The sequence below is a fragment of the Vanessa tameamea genome, chromosome 25 (assembly GCF_037043105.1).
Source record: "Vanessa tameamea isolate UH-Manoa-2023 chromosome 25, ilVanTame1 primary haplotype, whole genome shotgun sequence".
Classification (NCBI taxonomy): domain Eukaryota; kingdom Metazoa; phylum Arthropoda; class Insecta; order Lepidoptera; family Nymphalidae; genus Vanessa; species Vanessa tameamea.
The window spans coordinates 3,525,264-3,550,425 of NC_087333.1; the positions used below are offsets into that span (position 1 = coordinate 3,525,264).

The 25,162-nt window shown below is 29.7% G+C and overlaps 2 protein-coding genes across 6 annotated transcripts in view; both read right to left on the reverse strand.

Moving 5' to 3' along the window:
• Positions 1 to 1,238, reverse strand: part of Pds5 (precocious dissociation of sisters 5) — a 34,469-nt gene extending 33,231 nt beyond the window's left edge. For all 4 annotated transcript variants that reach the window (XM_026643617.2, XM_064218852.1, XM_026643618.2 and 1 more), the window contains exon 1: positions 975 to 1,238. The gene's annotated coding sequence lies outside the window, so the exon portion shown is untranslated. The remainder of the gene's footprint in view (positions 1 to 974) is intronic.
• A 240-nt stretch (positions 1,239 to 1,478) lies between these two features.
• LOC113403154 (clavesin-2-like) lies at positions 1,479 to 24,189 on the reverse strand. 2 transcript variants are annotated; one of them, XM_026643622.2, is made up of 6 exons: positions 24,003 to 24,189; positions 5,306 to 5,574; positions 4,171 to 4,392; positions 3,105 to 3,298; positions 2,484 to 2,600; positions 1,479 to 2,335 (listed from the first exon to the last, which is right to left on the reverse strand). In XM_026643622.2, exons 2-6 carry the CDS (start codon positions 5,562 to 5,564, stop codon positions 2,093 to 2,095), a joined length of 1,035 nt encoding a protein of 344 aa, XP_026499407.2. In that variant the 5' UTR covers positions 5,565 to 5,574; positions 24,003 to 24,189; the 3' UTR covers positions 1,479 to 2,092. The 2 variants fall into 2 exon arrangements, with proteins under 2 accessions (XP_026499407.2, XP_026499405.2); XM_026643620.2 differs by lacking the exon at positions 24,003 to 24,189 and adding an exon at positions 10,929 to 11,080.
• Between the last annotated feature and the right edge of the window lie 973 nt (positions 24,190 to 25,162).

Consider the following 25,162-nt stretch of genomic DNA (forward strand, 5'->3'; position numbering starts at 1 on the left):
AATATCATTTAATTTAGACTTGTAAAATTATATTTGATCATACAAACTGTTCATAAAAACTTACTTAAAACAAAACATAATTTGATAACACAAAGGGCAATTAAATTATTTATATGGATGTGAGATTTAATAATTTAAACTTTTTTGACCATTTTAAATCAACTAACCACAAAACTGTAACGGAGGTCAGTAATATTATACTTCATATATTAATAATTAAAGTGATGCCTGACATTTATCCAATTAAGATGATAACTGAATATGCAAAATTCTCTGTAGTTGCCAATTTTTGCTTACAAATTAAAAAATTATAATTGTAATAACATATTATTTCTGTGAAATTCTTATTTCATGGGCTTATACTGTAAAATTATTCATAATATGCATGTTATTCAATTAAAAACTAAAATAATCTATTCTACTCTTGAGTGAATGGCATTTAGTTGTGAGATTGTTTTTTGTTAAAAAAGATGCTACAAATTGTATCACGCTTTTTTGACAATATGGTATTATACATAAAAACTTTCACACTGAAGAATTTTAAAAGCTTCAAGGCATAATATTGAATAAATCAAATACGGAGTGTTGAGTGTCGTATATCTAAAAGATAAAGTGCAGTGTTTTTCGGGTAGTGAATATATTAATATTCCGTGTAAACATTAAGAAATCGAAATCATAACATAAATTATGACGTGGTAACATCAAACATACTAATCTAATAATGTACCGAATTTGAAAACTAAATACTTAGTTGTTTTGGTCAATACAATTGCGTTCGTGGTTTCTTTCAAGCGACATAACATTTTCGCTTACCAACCACGATTCGATTACATGAAGTTTTTACAACCAAATAAACAACAAAATTTCGAGGTTAATCCACGATCAGTTACACAAATGTTACACATTACTACTCATTTTTTTCATGGATTATACAAAACTAACTTATGAGATGTGATAATGGCTAAAATACGTACAAGAAGTCATAGACGTGGGGCCTGTGTTCCCGATGTTTACAAAAATCACCACAGCAGGAAAACCCAAACGAAGCAATCACGGAAACAACATAATAAGTCTATAAAAACATCACTAGAAAACAAATCATTAGGATAAAGAATTGTCTTATTGATCTAAATACACAGAAAAAACGCGTTAAAATTCTTTTATCAATCGGTGGACGCCAAACTGCGGGAAAAACTACTGCGAAGTTAGCAACATGTCAGTTTGCAATTCAAGGTTACTCTATAGTCTGTGGTAATCGTCCAAAAATGATACCGATGAAATTGTACAATATTATAAATAAAGTATAAAATAAAATAAGTAAATCATGTAATGCTTTTTTCTAATTTTTGTAATAATATGGATATTATTAATTTATTGTATATAATCTCTTTCCAAAATATTACTTTAGAACTTAGTTCTATATATAAATATATTTTTTAAATTAAATTGATAAAGGTAAGGATAAATAAAATTCTTCATTTATTCATATTGTATTTATTTTAAGCATATTATACTAAATATTAAAATACTTTTCCACAAAATGGAACACCTTAATTAATTACTTATTTGCTATTTATTTCTTAAAGTTATCTAACTGCTTTATAAGTTAGTAACGGACAGAACATACATCAAGTATTTAAAAATATTATTTAAGCAGCAGTCAGGTTGTCATGTCATTAATCACACCTTTAAAAAGAATTTGCTAATGAAAATTATTATACTTAATCATTGTAATTTATATGTACAATGACGTCATCAGTTTAAGAATGGTAACGTGACCACCGACGGCTGCCACTACTTTACTAGTTTCTATAAAAGTTATAAAGATATAATTCCTTATTATAAAAGCGATTTTATTTATATTATTTAACTAGTTTAATTTAAAGTTAAACCATAATCTATAAAGTTTAAAAAACATCGATGAGATCGGAAATATGATTATGAGATAGGAAATACAGAAACATTCGGAAATGTAATACAAATAATATATGTTTTTTAAAAGATTATGTATACATTTAAAATTTGGATATTTTCCTGAGTATTTAATTAAAATAATATTCACTTTAAGCCTACATCTATCACAAAGTTATAGCTAATCAAGTTCCAGTTTTCTGAACGAACCAGCAGTTGAATGTATGTCTTGAGTCAAATCGTTTTTTTCAAGTGCATATAAATCAATGCACATGTCGTCCAAAGCAAGCAAATCTTCTCTATGCTTTAAAAGTTTACGCTTCAATTCATCAATCATGTCTTTTAGAGGAACTGTCCCGCCGTATTCTTTAGGCAAAATGAAAGGATCGACGTGTTTTACTAAATCATCCGATGTGCGATGGAACTGTAAATAAATAATCGCTTTATAAAATAAAAATTAAAATTTTTTATACTACTAATAAAGTCGTCGCAAACTGTTTTACTGTTTTTGTAGTAATTGTTTAAATTATTCATCATTTCACATAAAATATATTTCCATTGTAAATATTTACCATAACTCTGTCCTTAAGTTTATCGCTGAGCAAAGATATTGCGAACTCAAAGAACTTGACGCCATAATGCGGTATATTGACGAAGTGTGTACGCTTGTGACGCATTGGAGTGGAATTCTGCAAACATTAAATTATTTGAAATCGATTATTTTGAAATCTATATTAGAAAAAATACGTTGTTATACGTCAAATAATAATGAACAACATAATTTCAATTTCAACCTTCTTTCTTTTACTCCCCCTTCTTTTTTTAAGTAAACGAATATTAGGCAGTAACGCAATTTTATATATATATATAAATATATATTTATTTATTAATTTTATACTTCAACGCCATCCGCTTAACCTATACCATTTATTAATGGCGGGGCCATACATTTTCGTCTTCCATTCGTCTCTTATCCCAACATTTATTTTACCTTTCATTTTTGACACAGATAGTATATCCGTCTTTTTTCCAGCTTTTTTCCATTTACAACATTTAAAACATCTCCATTTTAAAATTAATTTTAAGGCAAAGGCATAATAATGGAAAACAGAACATTGCTTTTCGCTCAAAAAATAAAATAAAAAGAAACTATGTGTTAAATTTTATAAAGACACGATGTTTTATATATGTACCTGTATACAGTTTAACATGACCCGCACATCGTTGAGTGACCAGAGGCTCACGTGTGGCATTTGCATTCCGGCTTCGTCATTAACGTGCGTGTAGCCCAACAGTTGAGAACGAGGTTCATCAAGGAGCAGCTCAACGATCATGGAGTGAACGCGTGCCATCACACTGCTGTCATAAACGTGTGGATCGAAGCGACCTGAAAATATTATGATATGGTAACGGTACTATAGAAATATAAATCGTGTTTTTTTTTAAGCATATTTAACAGTCAAAGATTATTATGTTAAATTGCAATCTAAAAACAAAAAGGTTCTATTTAAGTTTGCTTAATCAAATATAATTATGAAAAGGAAGGTAAATAATAGCATGAAAATAATTAATTCTTAATAAAGAAAGTAGAGAAATTCCGGAATTAGGAAGTACATAATTATATTTTAAATGTGAGTTTATTTATGCTAATAAACACCAAGCTTATTAATTAATTTAACGCGATAACATTTTTTTGTCTACTTGCTTTTGTTTTTCTTGTACTTGTACCAGTTTGTTTTTATTAACCAAAGTCCGGGTTCACTTTACGTCGTTTATTTTTCGGGGAGACTACGGGTGCAACATCGTGGAGTGAAAACAACGAAATCACTTCTCACTCAAATCGTCTGTTTCCTTGAAGAACCGGAATAATTAAGAAGGACAATATTCGCAATACTGTTTATTTAGGAGTAAGTAACATTTGTGTATCTATAAAAATGTATATCAACTAAGTTAGTGAAATCTTTTAACCGTTTAAACACTTTTTCAAATTTTATAAAGATTAATCTTGTACAATTATTTTCAACAATTTCAAATTTTAATATGGGTTGTATTAAGACGGTAAAATTCACAAAACACATTGCTTAACTATTAATAGTTGCGCCACAGTCTGGTAAAGATCTAATAATTATTAACATATTATGGAAATTATAGCTATACTTTTATATAGAAATATCTTTATTATTTTTATCACTGTTATGTCACGGCGGACAAATCATGACCTAAATGGAACTAACTGTTTTATAAATGATCTATACAAACCCATGCAAGATAAAACGACCCTCCGTCCTTCAGCATCTCTCTTCGGCAGTGGAACTAGATACCCAGCATCAATAATTGCGGCTATTTTGGGATCCAGAGGATCGAGCTTCTGGAACCAATGTGGATGCATCTGCCGTATGGTCAGATATCTCTCCAGCATGGAACAGGCTTGGGGGATGGAGTATTTCTTTGTGCGTAGAAAACGAAGCAGAAATGGTGTATCTGGAAAAACCTTCACATAAATCCTTCAATTTAAAGCTGTTTGTGGTTTCAGAAATATTTCAATTAGGAAAGACTTTTCCAATTTTAAAAAATGAATCACGATTCCCCTTAAATATGGAACTACATAGTAGAAATACGGCGAATAACTTATTGCTATGTAAATGTCTCCATTACTGTCAAATGGAAGGTTTAGAATCTAAAGTTTAGTTTGAACTCGAACAAATTGATTTGCCACTGCTAGTTATCGAATGTATTTACATATGGTGACTGGTGACTTCACTTCAACAAATGTTGACAGGTTTTCAATTTCCCTTCATCTTCTAACATGAGTTAAAATTTAAACACAAATTTAAGAGTGACCTCTCAGTGGTACTTTCCAAATTCGAAATTCGAAGCCTAATTTTTCAAGTGTGTTCGATGCCTAAACACGAACGATAAAGTTTTAAATATTTGAATTTAGCATTCCACGCACACTTCAACATGCAGTATATATATAAACACATGTAGGTATACACTAGTACGTAAAAAAGTTGCGACGAATTCTTTCAAATTTATAAAATATTTTTTAATGTTAGATATTTAAAGGAGCTAGTGTTGTTTAATATGAGATCAATCTGGTTTAGCGATGTTTATGGGTTTATTATTTGAATTTATATCACAATAACCAACTTTACAACATACCTTGCTTAATCGAAACCAAAAAAAAATATCACGTCATATAGTTTATTATATTATGATTATAGAATAATGACAAATCACTATCGTTGTTCAGCCGCCAAACATGACTGCGAATATATTTATTAATAAAAGGACATGACCCTAACTTAATCTTCAAATAGTGTCTATGAACAGATTTGACCATTTGCCATTACGTGACCCATTAGCCAGTCTATCTCCCAACTAAAAAACCTACCAGTTCTACATTTCTTGATTGCAGGATGTTTTTCAATGAAATGCCTCATCTGCGCAAGCGCATGTTCCCTTAATGTTATTTCCTCCCTTATATCAACTCTGGCTTTTTCCCTTAGTTCTTGAGGAAGATCGCCGGTTTCGCGCTCATTGTTTTCCAGGATGGCAATCCTTTCATCGTCGGTGAGCCGGGGTGTATCAATATCGGGTTTAGGTTCATGTTCTCTTCGGCAATCTTCGGGCTGAAGGACGGACGTCGCCATTTTCGTATATCTAAAAAAAAATTAGACTTTAATGTTAAGTCAATCAACTTTACAAAAATATCCAATTATATATATCTAATAACTTTTTTTTTATTACAAATACATATGAATGCAAACGCTTGTCTTCCTAAGTTTTTCTATTCTAAGGTATTCTAAGGTTGTTTTTTGAGATTTTTTTGGTTAATTTCCAATGAAATGTGTAATGAATTAGATTATGATATTATTATTATGAAATTCGGTCACCAGAACGAAAAATGGAATCATTCGGTTACATTCGATTTCAACATGGTTTTAGACCATAATCAATTGACCCACTGCAAAAGTCGCCCATCATTATGATGTAATGGATTATGGAACATGATTTTATGTCATGGAATGATGTAAGACATGACCTACCATTAAAGTATGTTATTTACAAAGTTAACAAGTATTCCGTCTTTCTATTTAAATAAAATGTATTGTATCATAGTTTTTACTGTATACGGTCCTATACCATTCAGCCGATAGAGTTTAAAATTGTCGTTGACGTACGTTAAGGTATCTGCTATCAAAGTTTTACTGTGCAAGTAGAGGCTTCGAGTGTCGTATAAAAATGCTTGAAAATATAATTTAAATAGACTTTAATAATTTAAATTAGTTTGACAAAATTCTATTTCCTTGTTTGAATATGATTTCAAATATTTGTTATTCATCTTAGTCTGGTTTTTCTATTTACAAAAATACCTTAAGTACCTTTAACTCATTACAAGATTATCAGGTACAGTCAACAAAACAAACTATGTATAGTTTTAGCAGATTATTTGAAGTAAATACCATCTATTACGTTATATATTATTATTGTATATTGATGTTGTAATGGCCGAAACTTCTGTACAATAATTGTACAAACGTCCAATCGAATCATTCGGAACGTCATGCGAACGCATTAAATCTAATACGAAAAAAACAAGTGTTATTTTATAAATCTATAATTTTACATAAATAATTATAATTCGATTATATTATAAAAGTGGAAATAATAAAAAACTTAAGTACTTAATATATAAATAGAAAGTGACAGGAAGGTATTTATTAAATACTTAAGTCATAAAACATTATTGACTACAATAATATTAATATCGAACATAATTATTTTCGGTTGTATACTTTTATATCAATGATACATAATATACGTACATAATATTTAATTATTATTTAATGATCGAATCCAATGGTCCGAATGAATATATATTTTTTTATATATTAATTATAAGTTCGTACTGGAAAAAATACTTATAGCATTACTTTTATTAATTTTATCATGCTTACACAAAGACCCGGTATTGCTATTTTTAATTTTGGATTAAAATATTTTTTCCGTGGCCTCATCTTATGAGTTTAAAAAAAAACAAAAATGTTCATGAAATATCTAGTTTAAAAATTATACTTCAATGTTTAAAAAGCAGTATAGTTACATACTTGTAAATGCTGCTGTCCCATTTTATGAGCTGTTGAATTGTTCACGTTGCAAACAGAAAGCGAAAATGGCGATTTTAAAATTCCCATTGTCAAAGCTTATCACTTTTACTGTGACGTGAAAGGCAAGTGAAAGTAATGATAAATGAACGCGCATTTGAAGATCGAGAGTTGTAGCGCGAACTTTATTAGTCACGAAAATTACGGACACCATTGAAAAAAAATTAGGAACATAATAAGAAGTAGTCAATTGTCTATGGGAAAATCTTATTGTGTCCGACTAATTTTGTGCCTTTATTTATTTAATTTGCACTATATAATAATTAATATAGTGAATTAGTAGTTAAACAAGATCAAACACTTAATACAAGAAAGACATTCAATTTTCACCCATTTTACCAAGTTTAGAAATCATGCTGGCACAAATAACACACAAAAAGGCACTTGCCAAAGATGAAAAAAAAAAATTAATTCAAAATTCTTCAAAACCGATGTCATTCCTTATTTTAATAATGTCACCTATTTACCTATATCTATATAAATAAACTAGAGTCGGTTTATTTTGATTTATTTGATTAGTTGTCAGTGATTACGTAAATACAATGTCATTAGATAGAGGAATTCACCTAAATAAATGATAAACATTAATATTTGTCGTTGTACCATACACGCAGAGGTTGAGCATATTTTAACAATAATAATGGCATCGTAATATTCATAATGTATACCGCATTGGCGAATACCAATAAAGTCGTTGGTATGGCCGACGATATGTGTAAAGAAATAATTGTAATATTTTTTTAATGTTTGCTAAGTTTGTCTTCGTACTGGCATTTAAGTTTCGGAAATAATTTATCTGTGGTAATTAAGAAAATTAGAAATGACGTTTTAAAAAGAATTATTTATTAATTTGTAATACAGATTATTCTCTCATCGAAATAACAAAATATTTGCTGGTATATATTGTATAGAGTTATTAAAAACACTGTTTATAAAAACTTTTGAGTATCTGTTATTATCACAGGTTTGACTCAGTACGGTATGTTAAAATGGTTTACATCAAAAGGTTAAAAATTGTTCTCACAATTTCGTATTGTATGTACGGCTTTATATGGATGTTAATGACAATTCGCGACCGAGTTCTACTTAGGTTTCGAGTTGCTACTTACAGAATAGAACCATTGGTTTTCGAATTTAAGATGTAGCTCATATAAAATTGCATCAAATAGCTCCATTGTTTGATCATTTTCAACGAACTTTTTCTTTTCGCTGGGAATAAAAATCACTAAACGGCATAAACGCGGGTGAAATTACCGCGAAAGTTTCAAATGAAAGCAATGTACTTTCGTTTTAATATATATAGCGGTTTTTTGTATGACTCGCGTTAAAAACGGGAAAGTTTTGTGATTTTGCTATAATGCACCAATTTAGGTAATTGGTGCATTATTGTATACGAGTACAAATTTAAAATAATTATCTTATTTACTTATGTCTGTCATGTTATTTTCATATCAAGACAGATATCGTTAAGAAACTGCAGCGTTTGGTGTTTTTTTGTATCCACCAACTGTTAATTTAATGTCATAATATACTAATATGATGCACTATCTTATTGCACCAATTATCTCAGCACATTTTGCAACTAAGTAAAAGGTTACTTAATCTTCCTACGCGTAGTTACCATAAACATAACTATATTATTATGTATATAAGTCGACGAGTGTTGTTTCCTTTGGTCATATTGTGTAAATATGCAATGCATTCGAGAGCCTTTTCAATAGGTCGCTAACTACTATGTCACCATCTTTAATACATCAACCGTTCCATTTCAATTCATTTTTTAGGTTAACGGCTTTTAGCTGTGCCAAGAGAGCACAGATTATGACATCAATGTCATAACTTGTAGAATAATTTAAAGCAAGCGAGATATTACACCTACGGCCTCAGTTTTAAATCTGTTAATCGCGGATATATCTCGTTCTTTCATAATGGACAGAGCATTATTTAAAAAATTAACATATGAACAGAATATATTGCTTAAAAAGCTAAGCAATAAGACTTAATTAAATATATGATTTGACACATTCGTTCCGTCTCATAAAATAAATGACGTATGAAATGCCGAAGTGAACAAACGCCGCTAATATTCCCCTCTCACTCTAAATTATATTATTGAAGCTACACTTGGACTTTGGAGTAATAGTGCAAATACCTTTATCAATAAATCAATAGCTACCGGCCCTTTTCTCTACTATAATATAAATTCATCCTCTTGAAGCAATCTCTTTATTGGTGAAAACCGCATTATAATCCGTTGCGTAGTTTAAAAGATCTAATCGTACAGACGGCGGGAAGCGACTTTGTTTTATACTATGTAGAGTTACAAATAGCCTTTCGTATCATCTCCACTAGTGGAGATTTGTCTATAATTATATAATATAATATAGTGACTAGTCACTAGCTGGTTCATATTTCGACGAAAATAATACTTGCCACAATTCTACGCGTTTATTATTTTGCAAAGTAGCAATCGTTAATTTTGGTCGAAGTTTATACTTAATTGAGTCCGCTATATACAAATAATTCTTGCGTCAAAAATATTTAATTGTTTTTTTTTTAATTACATTACGTATTGTCTATATTTATGAGTGATGATTTGCTATTCATGATATCTTACGCTGTTTTGTATTCCGTCATGTTTATAATCATGATCAATAAACCCATTTCAAGTCCATCAGTGTATCGTATTCATATACGTGAGGTTTTATTGTTAAAATCTTGTAAGCAATTTTCATTCATATGCTCTTGAATTTAAAGTTAATTTCGCTTTATCTTACTAATCCATCGATTCAGGATTGTGATGTTTGGGAGACTCCAGCGTTGAATCTTATTGCGTGTTGCAAGAATTACATATTAAGATTTTATTTTACTTCATTCCAACATTCATCAACGTTGTTAGCCCGTGACCGGCCGTTGCTGGACTCTCGTAGGGCACACAAGTGATCTGTTACGTATTTACCAGCCAATTTGCGTATGTCGTCGCTCCATCAAGAATGAGGACGTCCTTTCCCCGTCATATTGCTTACATGCAGATTCTATACTAATTATTATCAGTTCTGAGGAGATGTAACCATATATATTGCTAATTATCTGACCTTTGTTTATGTCGATTACTAAAGTAATAATAGAACTAAAGTTCTGCATTGAATTTGATCATTAACTGAACGTAACTTTGTGCGAGCCGTCTGGGTAGGTACCACTCACTCATCAGATATTCTACCGCCAAACAACAGTACACAATATTGTTGTGTTCTGGTTTGAAGGGTGAGTGAGCCATTGTGACTAAAGGCACGAGGGACGTAACATATTAGTTCCCAAGGTTAGTGGGATTACAGCGCCATAGTCTATGGGCGGTGGTGACCGCTTAGCACATTCCAATACATAAAAGACGAACAAGATAAAATCTTCAGTAATACTTACGTTATATTAATATACATAAATATTGTAGATATACATATATATTACACATATATATATTTATGATGTAGATATTAACGCAAGGTTAAATAGGGGCTTATGTACGTGTAGTATCTAAGTACTTATAAAGCGTTTAACGCGACATCATTAAGGCTTTATAAACATGTAGGTATATTATTATATCGTTTTAAACTGTAATTAATTGAAAAAGCAAATGACGAATATAAACCATCTATAAATTAAATGAATATGAATGTAAAACATTTCTTTATGAATAATTAATTTATCAAAGGCAATTGGGCAGTTGTATTCAAAATATTTTTATTATTCTATTGTTATGGCAACACTATATTAAGATCAAATGTGATAAATATACTTATTATAAATAAAAGAAAAATCGTAATTGTATTACGTATTTATAGAACAACTTACGTTCACATTTTCGTCACAAAATTCGGGACACCATATACACGTCACGCAATAAAACTCCTCGAGTCTGACTGCTCGGTCGATGCACCTTCCAACCGTTAGCTCCCGAAATATTGCCACACTGTGGATAAGGTACTCTTGTACTTTAAAAGTGTTTTATGTAGACTGTTGCCCTTTTAAAGTACATTGGGCTATGTAAATTGTCAAAATCACCGTCTACTTTGTCGTGTTGCGATTCGAGTTATTTCGTAACGTGATCTTATGGGATATTTTGTACTAAGACACGGACATGGAATATAACTTTTAAAGAATATTGTAATATAGCTTATAATAATGAGTAAAAAGATATTTTAAATGTACTCACATCAAAAATGTTTTTACGTTGTACATGTATATTAATGTAATTAACAAATAAATTATTTATTCTAAGAATTTTTCTTTCAACTTAGGTACGTACATAAAACCAGCAGATCTTTGATATCGATACATTTCCAATGACTTAAATATTCTTAGGAATTTGAATTTTAATATATCAAAGTATTGTTTATGATAGTTTAAAAATAAAGCAAAATATAATTGACATACACGTTATTCTTCTTATAGAATATTTAGCAAATCTCTTGAGATATAATATACCGAATACCGACTGTCAAAAGAATTAAAAAAAAAAAAGTAAATGAAACAATAAACTTAATAAAAAACATATTTTTAATAATTTTTTCAATAATATCTAGCTCGTATTTTTTTTTGTTTTCAATCATCTTAGCGTTGATTCTGTATATATCTAGACAGAATTTCAAAGTAGAAAAAAAATAATGCCCAACTGTTAGCCACTAAGTACACGCACACTAATGAAGTAGTATGACGTTTGGCGAGTGTCAAGCGTAGTTGTCACACACACCAGGATAATAAAGATGACTCTTTTTCTTTTTTTTTTCAGATAATGTAGGTATATTAGGCGGTTACAATTACGTAATAGATTTATATCGTAAGTAATAGATTTATAAACATAAGAATTAATAACATTAAGTGCTTAAATATATACAAATATTAATTAAAAATAGGTATTGTATAAATCTTGACCGCGTGGAATGGTGGCAAGAATGCTAACAGCATTTCCCCGTTGAATCGCAATTCAATTGACTCTTTTGTTTTAATTATTTACACTCTATCTAGGTATATAAATCATCTACGGATCTTACGTCATAAGAATAACTGCCTTTACACTTTTAGGATTCAATCGGTAAAAAAAAAGTTACATTATATATTAACATAGTGCATACTAAAAAAAAACTTACTTTAATTTACAATTCATTGCATGATTGACTTGGATTGTCGCTTGGCCTGAACTTGACATGACTCACAAGCAGCTCATACGTATCTATAAAACTAATCTTGATTCAACACGTGTATGAATTTTATTAAGCTTTTGTTTAGAAATGGTGAAGATTTTATTATATCGTATTAAATCTATAAATAACTTTATTTGTAATTATTGATTGAATTCGATGAATTACGACGCAGGATCCATGTAGATGTATATGTCATAATGTGCTGTATCTATTGAAAAATTTATGAATTACAATTTATGAAAAATACTAGAAAAGAGCACATATACCACGTCTGTGCCATTTCTATTAAAATAGTAAATAGTTTCAATAAAAATAGGAGAAAATTACTATAAGTTTTCGTATAACTTTTTTATATTCTATAAATAGACTGATACTGGTTCCTTTAAGAAGTATGGTATTTAATCTGAGAATCATAATTTATTATTAAAAAATAAACTATTAAAAAAGGTAAATATTAAAAAAGGTAGGCGTAAAACGAGTTTGGGTAAAATGTGTGCTTTATTAAATATAGTTTTACCTTATTCGTGTACAAGTTGTAGATGAAATGCTTTTTTTTTAATTATTTGAATTGCTGTGATCGTTCTTTTAGAAGCAATGACTCTAAAACAATTGATTCGATTTTATGGATTCCTGGTAATAAATTCACTTAATCAGAAAAGGACAAAAATATGATTTTATCCATTTCAATTTCAACAAATAAACCTAAACAACAACAATAATACCTTTACAGACATATATACATTACAAGGGCAAAAAAACACTTCTGGGTAAATTTTAAGAAGGGGTTCAATAAATACATAAAGCTCCGGAAAACAAACGCAGTCATTAAAAAAAAAATTGGAGCTCAAGTGCGGTCATTGGCCTTACCGTTACTCCCAAATCGCAACCGTCCCGTGGGACAGCTTGCTTGCTTAGAGTTCCGCATGATATACATAAAAAAATAATTGGATTTTAAAAACAAATATTCATTCATACAAATTATTACTTTCAATTAAATTTAAATTACTACTTTCAACTTTAAAATATCATTCAATTAAAATAGATAACTAATTTTATTTGTGAGCACGAATAATAACTATATTTCTTGCTGGTTCGACTCAATAGCATCTATATTCCAAATTAGTGGTAACGTATTATTAATTTAATCTTGTAAATTGACACATCAAAAGTGTTCGCAAAAACCTGCTTGAATCAAGTTTAAATAGATTTTGGGCAAAGAAGAAACGAAGGAGATTGATTATGAAATCATAAGCGCAAGGATGCAAATTCTGTCGGCCATATAACTGTGTCAAATCGACTCGCGTGTCATTCCGTTATGACCAATTACAACCGCAAAACTTCTAAGTGTCAAGGGTATTGTATTACAGGAGACGAGCACGTCACTTCGCCTCGTATTTGTGTATGGCTTAAACAAATATATAAAACCAGAATTGCCGCTACTGACAATTATGAAATTAACTAAGTGAAACCGACTATCGCTACAAAGTAACGTGTATATAATTTGATCACGATTAAATGTCTCTTGCAGAAACTATCCTATATATAACTATATATCCAGTATATTAAGATATAGTAATGCTAACTAAACATAGAAAATACTATCAGATTTCCTTTTTATTTATAAATTTTTAATAACATATTGATGTTATCGTTATCGAGATGAAGTGAAATGTTTATGTTTATGCATAAGCATCCAATGTTAACTTAAAATGTTTTAAATATTTTGACGGTTTATTTTGAAAATAAGCAAGATTCCTTACTTTACCCAACATTGTTTTAATCTACTAGCACATTTTAAGAATAGTAATTTCGCGGCTTTCATAAATTCTTAAAATCAAAATAAGACCAAAAATAATTAGTTTATATTTGATGTAATAACCATGATTATAAGTAATCAAAAATATATCTTGACGTTTACTAATGTTCGTATCGTAAAATGTACAAATTTTTTTATATTGATTTATTATACTTTTATTTGTAAGGAACCTATAATGTATCGTAACTTTCACGTATGATTGCATGTACATTTCTTTCAGCCCTTCTGCGTACACATGGCGCTGACACGAATTTAAACTAAATTCATATCAGATGCATTTGTAATGATATATGTATTTGGAAACCATATATCCTCACAGATATTATTTACTTTTATATATTATATAACTGGTTTTCAAACATATTTTAATATAGCATTGTATTGTATATACAGAAAAAATAATAGGTACAAAAATATGTATGATAAATTTAAAACACTTTTAAGGGTACAAATGACTCATTCAAATCAATTTTATTTAATATATTTAGTTGTAGTGGCACAACAAAACTTACTAAGTAGGTAGGCATAGATTAACATTATTATGAACTATACTCTGGGCGATTACAGAATACAACTCATTGTAGTTGTAGTAATTCATTTATAAAATAAGAAAGAACAATTTTAATATGAAAATTAAAAAAAAATGTCGTTACTAATTGGCAGCGCTAAAATGCCATGTCTTTCAGTATTATTTTATTACAATATAAGATTTTTTTTTCTTCAATTTATTAAATAATGACAGGTTCTGTTCTGTTCAACTGTCGTTACCTAGGTCGCTCACCTTTATAGGCACTCATTTTAGGTTACAGTCTCAATGTCAATGACGTCACTGAAATCCTTGCCAATAACGAAAAAAAATTGGCCACTATATATAATTAATTCATTTATAATATCCTCAATACCATATCGTTATTGTTTATCCATTAACATCCATTTACGTTCCAATTACAATATAAACAATGAGCAATAATGTACCAGGAAAACATGATACTAAGAAGATTTATTTGCAACGCAGTACTTGAATAGCTTGTCTTATTTCTCCTCACCTGCTTACAAAACTTGATTTATGAGATGTGTCAAATATAATATTGTATGCATTCCATCCGCTGATGCTCGTATTGTGCCAATGTAACTGTATTTCATTTATTCGGAAATGTTTTATTTAGTTTATAGTTCGTAGATTATGTTGCACTTTCCATAAAACTGTTGAGATTTTTTTATATAAGAATATCGTCCGGGATCGATAACATTATAGTGTACTATATAAATATATTTTGTTAAATTAAATCGAGCCGAATTTGCTACTTGAACTTGACTACGTGGATCTTAAATAAAGATAACGAGTTCAAATCCGACCAACGATCACCGAGTTATCGGTTTTGTGTATATAATTCATTGTCTTCGGTGGTAAAATAAACGTCGCGAGGAAACATGATTTTTTTTTCCAGAAATAAAATGAATGAGTGCCTATAATATTTATCAATTTCCAGCGATAACCTTACTTAAAAATAAATAACGCATAAGTATACTTGTAATACTACTGTGTGTAATAATTACTCAAAACATTAAAAATAAACAAAACTTTAGTTCCGTATTATTTTATGACAACATTGCATTTTCCGCTACAACCAAGCGTTAAGTTTATACTAGAAGTGGTTACGACAATAGTTCAAGGGGTCAGAATTGAACCTGCAACTTTCACAACGTTAGACTGTTCGTACATCGTGGCTGAATAAGTTTAATTCTTTAGCCCATAAATATTTAATCACCTTAAAAATATACGAAATAATATAAACCATAAATATATTCCGAAACATGTTTTAACATAAAATACTCATAATGAGCTTACACCATGTCTTAGGATTTCCACATTGAATTTAGTTTTTGAAATTAGCATGAAAAGTTCAAGGCAAACATCGGAATACTCAGATCGTGGCAGCCCTACACGCACACAAGCGCACGTATTTCTCCAGCAGTGTCACGCACACATGCCTAATTTCGGTCTGCACAAAGTTTGTCTCGCACGCTCCATCATTTTGTTTTATAATCCGAGGCTGTTGTAATAAATTGCAATTATAAATAAACACTAGGATTCCTACGTGACGTTGACGACATAATCTGCGTACTGTTGGCAACTAAAAGCCATTATGCTAAGAGAACAATTAATTGAACAATAGGGCTGTTAAAATTTACGACTAAGTCGTCACAAATTTGGTATTTGAAGCTGAAATTAAAAACTATAGCATTACAACCCCAACAATAAAAATTATTATTTTCAATAATAATTATCGTTCAGTTGAAATTAATTTTAACTTATTATTACCGTATGACCAAAAGGTGTAATACAAATATTAAAAATATTATGATTTTACATCGACTTGAAGTTATTTTGATCTTTATTCCACATATAACAGAACATTAATTTCAATGCACTAGACCTTTTTTATATTTTACGAGTAGCTTTATAGATGACACTCCTAATCCTTATCATTAACAGATAATTCGATGAATGCAAATGTATTCTTTATTTCTTTTGAAATAAGATCGAATGTACTTTGATATGGTCTTATTATGGTAGTCGTGGAGGGAAAGTCCGGGCCAACGAAGCAGAATGGGGACGAACGGTGATTCATGCCGTTATGCATTTAACTGAAACTCCTTAAACTATGCGTGGATTGTACAAAGATTTTAAAATATTGGGTATGTAACTGAAGACGAAGCAGGGACAGTGTATATATTCTATGTACATACTACCTATTGACATTTCATTATTATTACTATGATTGGTGAAAATTTAAATTCTGAACGTAGTAGTTGTACATTGCTACCTACATAAAGTAAATTTTGAATTTGTATGTTTAATGTTTATGTTCTGGTTTGAGGGGCGAGTAAGGCAGTGTTTTTACTTTAGCGTCGGTGGTGCATTGACAGATATTACCATGAACAATTGCCTGGTCCATGGTCCAATAGTCTTAAGAGAAATAAAAATATAAAATAATGTTATGAAAGTAACATTGTCCATATACTTATGTACTTATTTTATTATAGCTTACCGTTACGTATCCAACGCATTACGAAAGCATAATACGAAATACAACGCACACGTGCAGTCTAGGTAGGTGCCTATGGTATAGTATGCAAACATTTCATCACAAACATCAGCGGTGGATTTTCCAGCTGGCTAAGCAGGCTTGAGCCTAGGTCTAGTCTAGGACTTTTAAGTTTTGCAGGTACAATCGATTTAGAATTGGAACATTAGTAGCGGATATTACCCCTTACACACAAACAAACATTTTTAATGTCTTTATAATATTAGTATATATATATATAATTTAACCCTATAGCCGCCTTTTTTTAAATTCGTCTCTAAATTACATTATAGCCTATCAATTTCTATATTCCAAGTTATGCTAATCCAATATATTATCCCTCTGAGATAACATACGTTAAAGAGTGAAGTGACATAAATTAACACTGGACGTTAGTAGTCATTACAAAATTAAATAAAAAATCATAATAATATCTTAACGAGGTACTAACGAGGCGTAACCATGAAACATACAATATACAAAACAATTTAAAAACAAACACGCGCACATCGCTTAACTCTTTGAATAGATTATAATTACGGTAAACGAGCACAGATTGTACCGCAGTTTTATGATTTGCAATTCGTTTCTTATTGTTCGGCAATTTCTAACACAAAAATTAATTTGACGACCTCCGTGGTCGAGTAGTGCGTACACCGGTTTTCATGGGTACGCCACTCTGAGGTCCCGGGTTCGATTCCCGGCCGAGTCGATGTAGAAAAAGTTCATTAGTTTTCTATGTTGTCTTGGGTCTGGGTGTATGTGGTACCGTCGTTACTTCTGATTTTCCATAACACAAGTGCTTTAGCTACTTACATTGGGATCAGAGTAATGTATATGATGTTGTCCAATATTTATATTTATTATTTACATTTATTTAAAAAAAATAATAATAATTTCGTGTACGTTTTTCAATTCCACCACTACTTGCTTTGTGCAAGCCCGTCTGGTTTACCACCCACTCATCAGATATTCTACCGCCAAACAACAGTATTCAGTATTGTTGTGTTCCGGTTTGAAGGGTGAGCGATCCAATCTAACTAGCACAGGCACAAGGGACATTTCCAAGTTGGTGGCGCATTGGCGATATATCTTATTATGGGGAAGGGGAGACCGAAAAACACTGCGTGCACTCGGCGCTTGTTATACGTAAAACGGGGTTAAGGTTTTGAGTACTTGTGTGATGTTTATTAGGAATTTCCGTTAACTTAATTGAGAAAAGGAATATCAATAACAAAAATAGGTAATAGTTACGAAAGTCACCGAGGTTGCCGCCCTGAGTCATTGTAATCTTAAAATTAATGTAGTAAATATAATTGCACAATTGCACATGTGTATAACCGACCCTCATTGGAACAGCGTGGTGGACTTAACTCCAAATTTCTTCAAAACGAAAATTAGGTCATTGTCCAGTAGTGGTACATTAACACTTACTTTACTTTTGTGTATTAAGGCTGTAAGTACAACAAAAAATAATAAATATAAATTAAAATTCAGCGTTTACAGTCTCAACTTCAATAATCATATTAAGATATTTCAATTCAAAATTTAATTTGAAATAAGGTTCCTGTTACATATAGTTTGCCATATCGGTTTACATTTATGGTTATTGCTTCCTGCACCACTCGTAAGGGGTTAGGATAGTTGGCAAACAAGCCTTATAATCTGAACAAGACTGGGCTATCAGAACAGACATCATTTTTCAAATGAGTCCGCTAGTTCTTGAGATAAGCGCGTTCGACCATACAAATTCTAAACAAAATGCACAACTAACACTATCAACTAAATACGTCAGCAATAACTAACAAATGAATGAATGAATTTCACAATTTTTTTCAATTTCAGCGCAGCATCCATTTACTCGGACACGGCCTAAAAGTTTTTGATAACAAATATATCAAACAATGTGTATAAAGTTTCACGGTTCCGTTTCGTTCTAGTTCACACCACATTCGTTCTCCTTATTATGATTTGAAATTTGACTGCTGACGGTTCTTATCGTCTTTAAAATAGAAACGTATGACAAATTTAAATAGGTTGCCCGCCTCGTTGGCTATATACTTATATGGCTACAGATATATGGTATATCGAAAAATTCCATAATCCCAGTATAAATATTGTTTTATGTAAAATGTTACCAAGATGAGACCATATGACTGTCAAAAAGTTATCAGATCCCATATAGAGCTAAGCGTCTAACTCTACACGCTAACTATACAAGGCCTAACATCACAAACTCTACACCTTAGTCAATATGTGGCTTGACCATTCCGCTACATTCACATAGGCGTATGGTGAAAAATGTATCCACTGTTCATTACTTTTCTGTTATACAGTCGTTTTTGTAGTAACGAAACGTCTGTAAATATGGCTAACAATATCACAGACATTTTAATTTATAATTAAACACAACGCGAGAAGCAAATGATGAATATATAAGGAGTTATCCCGCTGAGTTTCTTTCGCCGGTTCTTCTCAGGTCCGAGGTGCTAAATTCCGAACCGGTGGTAGATTTTTGACAATCAATAAGCAAGTGTAAACACTTCTATATTGAATAAAGATTTTTGATTTGATTGATTTGATTTGATTTGATTGTTTATCGGTTTTACGTCTAAAACATCCAGAATTTACTTGTACTGAGGAAATACAAGACACTCGGATTTTATTGTATCGCCTATAATTCCAACTAAGCTGATGGTACTTAGTTGTCTTTAGACGGAAACAAGAATAGGCCATTTCCCTATCTTGAAACTAGATTTATATTTATTTACATTCAGTAATGTACTGTAACTGGCAGAGAACAAAGATTCTATAAATGTAGAACTCTCAGAGCTCTACAAAAGAACTAGCGACACTTAAAAATAATTCAAAGTTTCTTTCATTGCACAATATTATTATCTTTTTATAATAACGATAATTTAAAGACCTTTTATAATTCCCCGCGAAACTGCTCATTCTTTAAAAAGCCGGCACTGCAGCAGCTTAATGTAATAAACACAATACTTAAATTATTTTTCTTATGTTACGATTTGACCAGCTATGGAACATTTACTAGCAGCGCTATATCAGCAACAGCTGGTTAAAAGCATATGCGTCGATATTAAGTTATCATTTAAACAGAACGCTTGCAAAATCTTCAAAACCCGTTCTGCATCCGGGTGAAATGTTACGTAAACTGCTAACCTAGATAAAAACTTGATGTGATGTAGGGCCCTTTACTGACGCTTTAAAATTAATTTTCATAACAAAAAAAAAACTATATAATAACTCTTTCGTCGATATATAGTTGACCTTTATTTTGTGATTGTGATACTGTGTAATATTTCCAGAGGATTCATCATTCCAATGTTGTTTACACCTTTAATGACGTATCATTTTGTATGTTACCCAACAGATATTAATTTTAAGTGCTTAGTGATATGTTGATGGTGTAACTTTTCCAATAAATAAATAAATAAATAAATAAATAAATAAATAAATAAATAAATAAATAAATGAAGAGTGATCACAAAAAAATTAAAAAATGACAATAATTTCATTGAATAATTCGGTAACAATGTGAAAAAAAAATAATTAAAAAAGGAACAAGCACAGATTATTATTAATTTATTATAATTATGTATATTTAGTACAAAAAATAAAATTTAGAAAATATATAAACATATATATAGGTATAAATTTATAAACATTATATTCTAATTATTGTTTGTAATTTTCTGCTGGGATAATTAATGAAATTTATTGCTGTTGCCAAAGCCATCTTTGCGAGATAATTTCGTAAAAAAAAAAATTGCATAACAGATTCCTCAATACCATTCCTTATTTAAATTCAATAGTAGATAAATAAAAACAAAACATTCAAATTACTTTTTGCAATGCAATTGCGTATTCAATACAATTTACTTGAATTATGCAAACGATACTTAAGAAAACAAACTTAAATTAAGTCGAGCCTTGAGAAGAATAAATGTTGACAGAAACTATCAACACTGTTACGCTAAATGCGCCTTGTGTAATCGAAAACTATAACTAATCGAATTATTATGAACACGCGAATATGACATGTAATATTTAAATAATAGGGACTTTATTAGCGTGTACATATTACCACGTAGCGACAACAAAATAATGTAATGGCTGTACTGTGGAAATCTAATGGCACCGTGACCGAGGGCCATAACAGGTTTTAATTCGTTAAGCAACTTAATGGTATTTAATTTAATTTTATCCAAACGCTTTCACATACCCATAATATTTTCGAATAGATGTGGCAAAGCCTCAAAATATTAAGTTCTTAAAAGCGTTTATGCCATATTATTAGTTAGCAGGTTACACGCGTTTCTAAAATGGTTTATGAAACAAATATTTATCAAAGACTTATAAAATAATATTACACAAAAGATTAATCTCTTTTTATTATGTCTTCTGGAAAAATCCTAATTAAACTTTGTTGTTTTTTTGCAAACGAGTTAATAATAAAATTTAAGTAGTTAAATTTACGTTAACTATTGAGTTCCAGTAGCTAGACAATTTGGTATCAAAGAGCTCTGCTTTTGTTTTTATTTATAGTAATATTTAGTTAGTTGTAGGCACTAGACTATTTTGTTTCCGTAATAACATAAGCATGGAGGTAGTCGGAAAAAGGATATATTAAGGTTAAATTAATTATTTCGGCAATGACTTACCGTTTATTTAGACTTTACAAAATTAAAAAAAAAATGTATAACACGGAAACCAAAGGTCAAGGGAAAGAAAAATAACAAATGATAACACGGAAATGTTATTATCCTATGTTATTATGTGGCTTCTAGTTGTAGACCAAAAAATATTTGTAAGTGCTTTCTGCGTAAATATGGTGTTTCAGATCACTGTTGGCTTCAGTCAGTCTCAGGGTCCTGCAACTGCAACCCTTTAAAAAATAAGCCTAAAGAGTTCTATTGATGTTTTCTGTCAAGAGATTAAACTTTATTTTGGAAAGGAATAAACATTTTTATAGTATTGTATAGATTTAATTCGTCTTATTTATTTTGTGCTAGATTTTCTAAGATAGTTAGGTCGCCCCTATCACATAAATATCCATTGCATTATTTAATCCGACTTATTGAAAGAAAATGTATAATTAAATAATTATTGAAATGGTTTGGTATAATATTATTTATAAATACATTTAAAAATTTAGGGCGAATATATTTACTTTTTAGATATTTTCACTTGCATTAGAAAACAGACGAAACCGCCATCGAAAAATTGGTCAGTGTGAAGTTACATTTGAATAAAAAAAACTTTCTATCACTCACTTATATATAATTATCACACTTCCGTTAAGTCTATTACAGACTTCCGTATTAATATTTTTTAAAATTGATATCCTAATATAAATACTATGATAATCCCAAAAATATTTTTTGCGTTTTATAATAATTATTGGACACTCTTTACAGATCAAATTAAAAATTAACGTCGATTTGGTTTAAGAAAATAAAATTATTTACAATAATCCGGTAACAAAAAGAAACAAAGAGACCTTCATTTATTTATCCTGCTTGGTAACATTTAAGTGTTAAACACAAGGATGACATCCTTGAAATTAACTCCGTAAGTGCACTTTCAAAACGAATTTTCAAGTGAGTCTTAATAATGCTAAAACAAAAACTGTTTCTTATTAAAATTATCATTGATTATCTGTTGTGTCTCAAAAAGTTTGATAATTCGGTTTATATTTATATATAATTCATCTAAACGCGTGTATGTCACTGAACTCATCATAAGTGACTTGACCGACTTGGATGAATTCATAAAATCCCACTAGAATTTCTTGTCAAAACAGGCATTGTCATTTTGTTTATATGCATAACAAAATATTCAATATATTTTTCTTTTCATAATATCAATAAATCTTTGCAATTTCAAGTCTCCGTCTGTATTTGATAACTTTCAAAATTTCTAAAGATATAATAAGTTTAAATATATTTGAATGTTTAGTGATTTAAGAGATTGCGGTCGAGGTTGATATATAACCTTTCTGTAATATCCTTATTCTGAATGTAATATTAATTTTTCAGACTTGTAATTCAATCACCTACTTTCCCCTCTATAAAAAACAACTTAATATATTATGTACAAATATTAAAAGTTCTTCGTTTTTAAATATATTAATTTCTTCTTTTTTAATATATATTTTCTTTCCGGTTCTTCTTGATAGAATTTACATTCCGAACCGGTGGTAGCTTTACTTTAAATATATTGTTAAATGACGATTCAAAAGTTCCTGTAAAAGCCTACTTGAAGAAAGTATATTTTGATTTGATTTGATTATTAAGATTTATATTGTCAATATATTTTTAAGTGCTATTGTCGTGTAATACATTACTGTGTAAGTCTTTGGTATGTTATTTAAATTTAAAAAAATAGTTAATTGCTGTGCCATTACCCAAATATAAATAAACTTTACATAGCAATATAATTTAAAAATATAGGTAATATATTTTTAATTGTATTATATTCAAACTTTTTTTATAATATTGTAGTTTGATATAAAAAAATAAAATTTTATCGTTTCATTCTATAAATTAAGTTTATTTTTAATTCTGTTTATGAATATATCGGATATAGTTTAAAAAAAATAACATTGATTGAACAATTACTTAACTGAAATAAGATAAAATTAATACTTATTTTATGTTTGTGTTATTTTTATTTTCTTTGCAAAATAATAAAAAAATATATATATGTATTGTAGAATAAGTTACATGCTGGATTGTATTAAAAAAATACGTCATGTTAATAATATATATTTTTTTTAATAAATCGTTGAACTTACCAAAAGAAATATAAAACAGGTCTCCGAACGATATTCACAAATAAATCCAAAATATTTTGCACTCAATTTTCACTATTATTTAATAGAAAAGTTAATTATTATTTACTTGCTATATCCAATGCGATGGTAATGGTACCACCGCACCGAGTGTCGGTTCAACACTGGCTGACTAGTATTAGTAGGTCGCATACACGCGACTATGTTATTAAAACCTCTTTGGACTTTCTAAGGAACCTGAAAAAAAAGTGTAGAGCTCTAGCCGATACACTTTCGTAGTTTGAATAATTTCGTGGGGCGTTCTATTTTCAAAAAAATGAGTCTGGTGCGATTACATTACGAATCGAAATCTCAGAGCGACCGGTTCTTTCTCGATGGTCATCTCGCCACGTCCGTTTTTCTAACTTTCTTTGACCCCAATATGATCGTGGTATAGTTCGCATATTAGTATGCATTTTATAATGTTACGTTATACTTGATATTTTCGATTTCGAATCGTTTAAAAAGTGAAATTTAAATGTCGCTTTGTATTTGAATCGAATTCGTGATGAATGTAGGAATTTTTAAAATATGATTCTTCTTATAGATATACAATAATTTTGTATACATTTATTTACTATCATATATTATATGGAAGAAAAAAAATCGAAAATTATAGAAAAAACGAATTAGAGTCAATGTGTTAATATGTTTGGCTGTTAATATTTGTGTAAATAAGTCTGGTTTATACAATATATATATATATATATATATATATATATATGTATATGTATATATATACGTATACATATACACACATATATATATATCTCTCTTTTTATTTACCCACATTATACATTTGTTTCAATTTAAATGCAAGAAAATAACAAATGAATACCTACTCATTTCCTTAATCCAGAGACTCTATGATAGACGAAAGTAACTTAATGACAAAATGACAATCGTATATAATATATATGTACCCATAATTATTGTTAATGCCATAATTCGTAATCGATAGTCACATCACTAATATGGTCTAAAGTTGTATTTATATTAGAATAGATTGTTTAATTTCATTAATAGACGAATAATACTAAAATAGAAGCCTTTCAAGAATTACATCAAATTTATTTAATAACTTATGCACCAACACTAACTATTTTTCTCGTCATCAAGCTGTA